The sequence below is a fragment of the Daktulosphaira vitifoliae genome, unplaced genomic scaffold, assembly GCF_025091365.1.
Source record: "Daktulosphaira vitifoliae isolate Bord-2020 unplaced genomic scaffold, ASM2509136v1 Scaffold_133, whole genome shotgun sequence".
Taxonomy (NCBI): domain Eukaryota; kingdom Metazoa; phylum Arthropoda; class Insecta; order Hemiptera; family Phylloxeridae; genus Daktulosphaira; species Daktulosphaira vitifoliae.
The window spans coordinates 6,243-13,829 of NW_026099702.1; the positions used below are offsets into that span (position 1 = coordinate 6,243).

General features: G+C 26.3%; 1 protein-coding gene across 1 annotated transcript; it reads left to right on the top strand.

The window, feature by feature from the left end:
* The first annotated feature begins 4,122 nt into the window (after positions 1 to 4,122).
* LOC126909129 (zinc finger MYM-type protein 1-like) lies at positions 4,123 to 6,544 on the top strand. The gene has a single exon (XM_050691519.1). The coding sequence runs from the start codon at positions 4,415 to 4,417 to the stop codon at positions 6,542 to 6,544; it is 2,130 nt and encodes a 709-aa protein (XP_050547476.1). The 5' UTR covers positions 4,123 to 4,414.
* The last annotated feature ends 1,043 nt before the right edge of the window (positions 6,545 to 7,587 follow it).

The window sequence follows — 7,587 nt, forward strand, 5'->3', positions numbered from 1 at the left end:
TTTTTGAAGCAAATGCAACTGGTTTATTTTGTTGTAATAAACAACAACCTACCCCTGTACTTGAAGCATCTGTTTGTATAATAATAGGGAGATTAGGATTAAAATTTGATAAAACTGGTGAATTAGTAATTAGTGTCTTTAACTCATTTAATGCATTAGAATGATGTTGAGTCCACAACCATATTATATTTTTTTTTTAACAACTCCCTTAAAGTTGATGTTACTTTAGACATGTTTGGTATGAATTATCTTAGATAATTACACATACCTAGTATGCGTTCCAACTCTATTTTATTTTTTGGCGCCTTTAAATTTTTTATAGCTTCTATTTGACTTTCATCTGGCTTAACTCCCTCATTATTAAATTTCATTCCTAAATACTTTATTTCCTTTTGTCTATACTGTACTTTTTCTGGATTAAACTTAACATTCAATTCTTTTGCTTTGTTTATTACTTCTTCTAGCGCCTCATCATGTTCTTTTTCATTACTACCAACTATTAATATATCATCTATATATATAATTACATTTTTAATATGTCCAAAATATTTTGTTAAAGTCTTAAAAAATACTTCTGGGGCGCATGATATTCCAAAAGGTAATCTTTTAAATGCATAATACCCATAAGGTGAGCTAAAAGTACACAATTCACTTGACTCCTCACTTATCAGTATCTGATAAAAACTTTCTCTAAGATCTATAACTGTAAAAATTGTTTTATTTATCAATTTTGCTCTTATTTCATCTACTGTAGGAATTAAAAAATAATCTCTTTTAATATACTTATTTAAATCAGTTGGATCCAAACATATTCTTAAATTACCATTCGCTTTTTCTACAATAACAATATTACTGGCAAATGACTTAGGATATTCAACTGGTTTGATTATTCCCTTATCACACAATGATTTCAGAGTATCTTCTAACTTTTTAAGAATAGATTGAGGTACTCTACGTGGTGGCTTAATTGTACATTGGTAATCTGGCATTAACCTAATAGTATATTCCTCACCAAACTTACCCAAGGCCTGAAACACACTCTCATTTTCATTTATAAATTGCTCTTTGTCTGAATATTTTTCTTTTAACTGAACATCACTTACTCTTTTAATTAAATCTAATTCCATACAGTCACTTAACCCTAATAATGGTTCAACTTTACACTCAAGCTCTAAATCATTAATAACAACAAATTTTAATACACAATTTTTATTATTAACTATACATTCTAACGTTATCTCGCCAACTGCTTCAATAATAAAGCCTCCATAAGCTTGTATTTTCACCTCATATTTTAGCATATTATAATTCTTATTTAACTTTTTTAAAATACTCAAAGGTAAAATATTTATATCAGAACCTGTATCAAGCTTAAACTTAATAACATTATTATCAACAATTATATTTTCTGACCAAGATTCTCTAACCAAACTCTGACATATATTAACTTTATTAATAAAAAATAATTGGTCACTACTATTATTATTTTCATTAGTAATAGCCCTAACCTGTCTATTATTATTTACATTATTACTTAAATTACTCTTATCTTTAACAATTCTTGACTTACATCCTACAGCAAAATGACCAAATTTTAAACATATCTTACATTTTTGATTGAAGGCTGGACAACTCCTAGGACCATGATGTCGACCACATTTCTTACAATCATACATTAAAACATTTATGTCATGATTTTTATATTTCATTGATTGACTGGACTGACCACCACTTTGTAACCCATTTGACTTATCATCAAACTTGTTGAAATCTTTAGAATGTTCTGTTTTAGTATTATAAATAACAGCATCAACCATTGGATTACTTGACAAATAATTAGAATCACCCTTTGACATTACTACTGACTGGTTCTGTTTAGCAGCTTCAGCAGCTCTACAACACTCAACAGTCTGTTCTAAAGTCAATTTTGGTTCTCTTAATAACCGTTCCTGAAGTCTCTTGTCATTAATACCAAGAACTATCCTCACTCTTAAAAGATTATTGTTCAATTCACCAAATTCACATTTTTTAGATTGCTTTCTTAGATCAATTAAGAAATGATCAAATAATTCACCTTCTTGCTGATTTCTTTGAAAAAACTTGAATTGTTCTATTATTAAATTTTTTTTAGGTTCAAAATATTGTTCTAAGCCACTTAATATTGTATATGGCTTATCAGTCAGCTCAAGCGTATCAATCAGCTCATTAGCATCATCCCCAATAAAAGAATGTAATATTGCAGTTTTAATTTTATTTGACTTATTTTCCAAGTCATTAGCTGATATGTATAGTTCATACTTTCTTTTAAAATTTTTAAAATTTTCCATTAAATTACCGTGTAACTCCAGCGGTCCTGGGGCTGGTACTATCAATCCTCTCGACTGCGCCATGTTATGTATTTTAATAATACATATTTTAAAAAAGAGAACAAGTTTAGTTTTACAGTAAAAACTTTATTTTAAAATAATCATAAGAGCGTCTTAATCAAAGAGAGAACGAAGACGCTAGCTGCTTAACAGTGCAGCCACTAATATATAACAGTACTGCCTTTTTTTGAAAAAAATTTAATTACTTTACCTGCTTTGATTATTAGGTCGATCGGTATTTTATTTATTGTTGATTACAATGTAGTAATGTGCCGCGACCCTACTGTGTTTGGTTTTATTTTTTTCATGTATATTGCAGATTCTTATTCAATTATTAATAATTTAATCATACATAAAATAACTATCTTCAAAGCTAAAAAAAATGTTAATAAAATTATTTTTGTAATTTTGAAAAAATATATATTTTATATATAGTTCTATAATCTAAAAATTAATCCAATAAATGAATATAATATTAAATGTTTCATAGATTATAAGTTATTTAAATTATCAGTTAGATCTGTTCCATCCTGCATATTCATAGTAGACTGAACATATAATTAATTTTATTTTTTTATTTTAATATTAATACCCAGCACAGTGGGGTCGCGGCATAGTGGAGACGTTGCATAGTTGGGTCCAGTATAGATTTAATCTGACAATGATTAAAATCACTATCATAAGAAACGCTTCGATGCAAATCTGTAGATAGTGTTTAATTCTAAGAAATTGATGGATAATTACAAAAGCAACATCAACTTCTATTTCCTTAACTATACCCAGATTAGTAATTCTTTTAATTATATATGATATAATTTTTAAAATTAATTGTTTCCAAATTATTATTGATTTCAATTTTTAATATGTTAAAAGTAATCATTTTGAACCTACTTTTTTTGCCCTTTAAAGTAAAAGTTTTAATAAAAAAAAAATGTATTTATTACCATAACATGTAGCTTTTTGCAAGTTTGAAATTGACATTATTAAATAGAAAAAAATGAAATTGTTAAGATTAATATGCAATCAGGGAATTTTATAATTACTATTTACAGTACATTTATCAGAAAAGTTAGATTTTTTTACATTTTTATTGTAATAGATCACTTAAATAAAAATCATTGTAATCATTTCTAATTAACTTTTGGCGTTTAAAAAGATTCTACAATGGAAATATTCAGAATTTAATTAATGTTAATGATTATTTTTCTAAAAAAACCAATAAAAAAAAAGTTATTCAATTTAGCGTATTATAAAAATTTATTATAATTGTAAAAATCCATTGTTAAATCAAGAGAAACTAACAATCATTTTTTTTAGAAATGATTTGTATAGCAACATGTTACCAACAAATTTGGAATATTATAGTCTAGTAGTAGCACACACAAATAGAGTAAAAAATTAATAAATTACAAAGTAAAATTATTTACTTTTGTAGTTGAATACTTTTATCATATTAAATCTAATTCAGGCACGGCGCCAAGGTAGGGCAAGGTGGGGCTCGAGCCCCCCCATAAAACCGTCCAGCCCCTTCGCCAGCCCCCCCTATTGAAAAATATTTATGAAATTACAATAACTATCAAAAAGTCACATTACATTATTTTTAAAAGAACTTCATAATAGAAATTACGAAATATACTTTTTAAATATTTGAAATTTATATTAATACTTTCATTGGCTTTATAATTTATAAAATATCAAAATGCCGTGATTATAATATTCATAGTGTATACAAGCTTACGTTATCGCGTTCGTATCAATGTGTCAACGCCTTACATAGTCTATTTTTAAACAGGTTTTTATTAGATGATTATAAGACGTCAATTTTATTTTGTTTATCAATGCATTTGAGGCTTGTCGTGTGCGTGTATGTTTATTCGTGTGTTATATAGTGCAAATTTGTTTTATTTGATTTTTGATTAATACTTCTAACATGAGTAAAGACAATAGTTGTATTAAATTAAGAAAAATCGATTCGTTTTTTGGTCCAAGTTCACATAAAGGAGAGACCGAAATGGCAAGTAAAAAAATTAAAATCGAAAATACAGAAAATGAAGAATGGGAAGTTCTTAAGTGATATAACACATATAGTCAGTGATCCACCAACACAACCAATATTAAAAAATTACCCACAGCCTAAGTTTGGGAAAGAATGGAGACAATTCCGTCCTGAATGGTTCAAATCATATCCTTGGCTTGAATACAGTGTATTAGATAATGCTTGTTATTGTTTTCCTTGTAGATTTTTTTCTCATAACTCTGATAATTCACCATTTTATAAAATTGGATTCAAAAATTGGAAAAAAGCTCTTGATAAAAATTCAGGAATTAAAGGCCATAATAAATCTTGCATACATAAAACTTGCATGACGAAGTGGGAAGGGTATAAAAACTCCAAAAAAACAAAATCAATTTTAACAACATTAAATGAGGCTAATTTATCTTTAATTAAAGAAAATCGATATTACATTTCAGTTATTTCAGAAATATTATTGTTCACAGGAAATTTTTTAGAACTTCTAGAACTTTGTGCTAGGAGAGACGCAAGATTTAAAGCTAAAATAGATATATTACCAAAAAATGTGAAATATACTCATCATACTATTCAAAATGATTTATTTTATGTAATGAGTAAATTAGTTTTAGAAACTATTGTGAAAAAAGTTAAAGAAGCCAAATATTTTGCTATTCTTGCAGATGAGACAAAAGACGTGAGCAAAACTGAGCAGTTATCTATTATGGTTCGTTATTATCATAATAACACAATGAATGAACGATTTTTAGGGTATGTTCCTTGTAATGAATTAAATGCGAAGGCTCTTTTTGATTACATAAATAAAACACTGTCAGACTGTGGAATAAATATTAAAAACTGTATAGCTCAAACTTATGACGGTGCAAATGTAATGAGTGGTAAACAAAACGGGGTTAGGTCAATTTTTCAACAGCATGTTCCTCAAGCACTTTACACACATTGTTTTAATCATAGATTAAATTTAGTAATTGTTGATGTATGTAAAAATATACCTGAAATAGAAAAATTTATTACTCTACTTCAACAATTGTACAACTTTATTAGTAGGTCAACTGTTCATACTAAATTCATAGAACTTCAAAATAAATTATTACCGAAAAAAAAAATTATGGAACTAAAAAGGATTTGTGAAACTCGATGGATATGTCAAATTTCTGCTTGTATCGCTGTAAAAAAAACATTTCCTGTGATATTACTTTTATTACATCAAATAAGCCTAGAATCCAAGAGTGAAAAAGAAATGGAAGCTAAATCACTATTATTTCACATTAATTTTGAATTTATATTTTGTCTCTACTTATTTTGTGACACATTTAGTGAGATAAAAATTGTGTTAGATTATTTACAAAAACCAGATTCAGATTTGGGTTCTAGCTGTCTACTAGTAGAATCATTAATTAATTACCTTATGGAATTTAGAAACACCTCAAACAAGTTTGAAGATCTTTTGACAGAAGTGGAATTATGTGCACAAAAAAATAATATTCAACTTCCTAATGAAACAGTTAAAGAAACAAGGATTCGCAAACTTCCTAAACAATTTTCATCATATATAACTGAAGTAACAACTTCTGAAAGTAGAAAAATTAGTAATAATAACGATATAAAAACAATGATATTTTTTCCAGTCCTTGATAGAATGGTTAGTGAACTCAATAGAAGATTTTCAGATCATAGTGAAATTTTAACAGGTATCAGCGCCCTTATCCCAAAATGTGACACATTTTTAAATTTTACAAATATCAAACCGTTAGCTGAACACTATAAATTAGACATAGAAAGCTTAGAATCAGAACTAACACTAATTACAAAACTGATTAAGCGACATGAAGCTGAAAACGGTATTCAGATAAAAACAATTCTTGATTTTATGCAGTTACTTGAAAAATATAAATTAGCGTTTTCTGAAATGTATATACTCTGTATTATTTCTATTATCATTCGACCATCTAGTGCTGGAGTTGAAAGAACTTTCTCCAGTTTAAGACAAATTAAAAATTACATGAGAAATAAAATGACTAATAAAAGGCTTTCAAATATAGCAATTTTATCTATAGAAAAAAAAATTGCTAAGAATTTAGATTTGGAAGTTGTTGTGGATAAATTTGCAGCTATTCACAAAAACCGAAGAATATTATTAACTTGAATAAATGTTTGATGTAAAAAAACAGTGTTCAATTTACTTATTATTTTAAAAATTTTTAATTAAATAATAATATTGTATAAGATAAATTTACTTCATACATTTTTAATTATACATTTTGTTTAAATGTCTAATTAATATAAAAAGGATTTCATAGAGTATTTATATTTTAATGACCTATGAATTATTATAACATCTTACAAAGTTAGTACTTAAATGTGTACACTTAACACCAACTATTTAAAAATTTATTTGATTGGAAATTTGAAATCTACTTATTAAATATTTGGTAGGTTATCACCAGTTTTTATTTTAAAAATATTATTTTTGCTGGTATTGGTACAAGATTTTCAACCATTTACAACATGGTGCATTATTAGGTATAGTGTGAAATATCAAAATTTAGTTTATTTGATATATTTGCTACTACTCAATAAATTCAAAAATTAATTGAATGTATTATTAATCATAGTCATTGAATTAATGAAATTAATAACATTTTCATGATGAATGAACAACATTCAGATAGAATAACATTTTTAGTTTTTTATAGATAAACCTTATAGTATTGCCTAATGAGAAAAATTATTTCCTAAAATTTCAAACAAATATATTTTAATATATTTCTAATATTTTCATTTGTAAAGTGAGAAAAAATATTTTATTCATTTATTATTACATTTATTGAGTACTAATTATTGGATGAAAATAAAGAAACAAAGGTTAAATTTGAGTTAAATCAATTCATCTGTTCAATACTAAATACAATTATTTTAATTTATATTTATAAAATATAAGTTAAAGAAGCTTAATCATTCAGTCACTAAGGTATGTGAAATTAAAGAAACTTGTCTGTTATTATACATTTTCTTATATTAGATAGAAATATTTGACAGTATTCTTCAACAAATTTTAACTATTTAAAACTTTGTACATACTATTTATTTATATTTTATTTAAATGGTCCGAGTACTTTCTGAAACACTTTAGCCCATGGAATAAAAATATTTGCCCCGCTCTGCCCCCCCCCTAGAAAAAATTGCTAG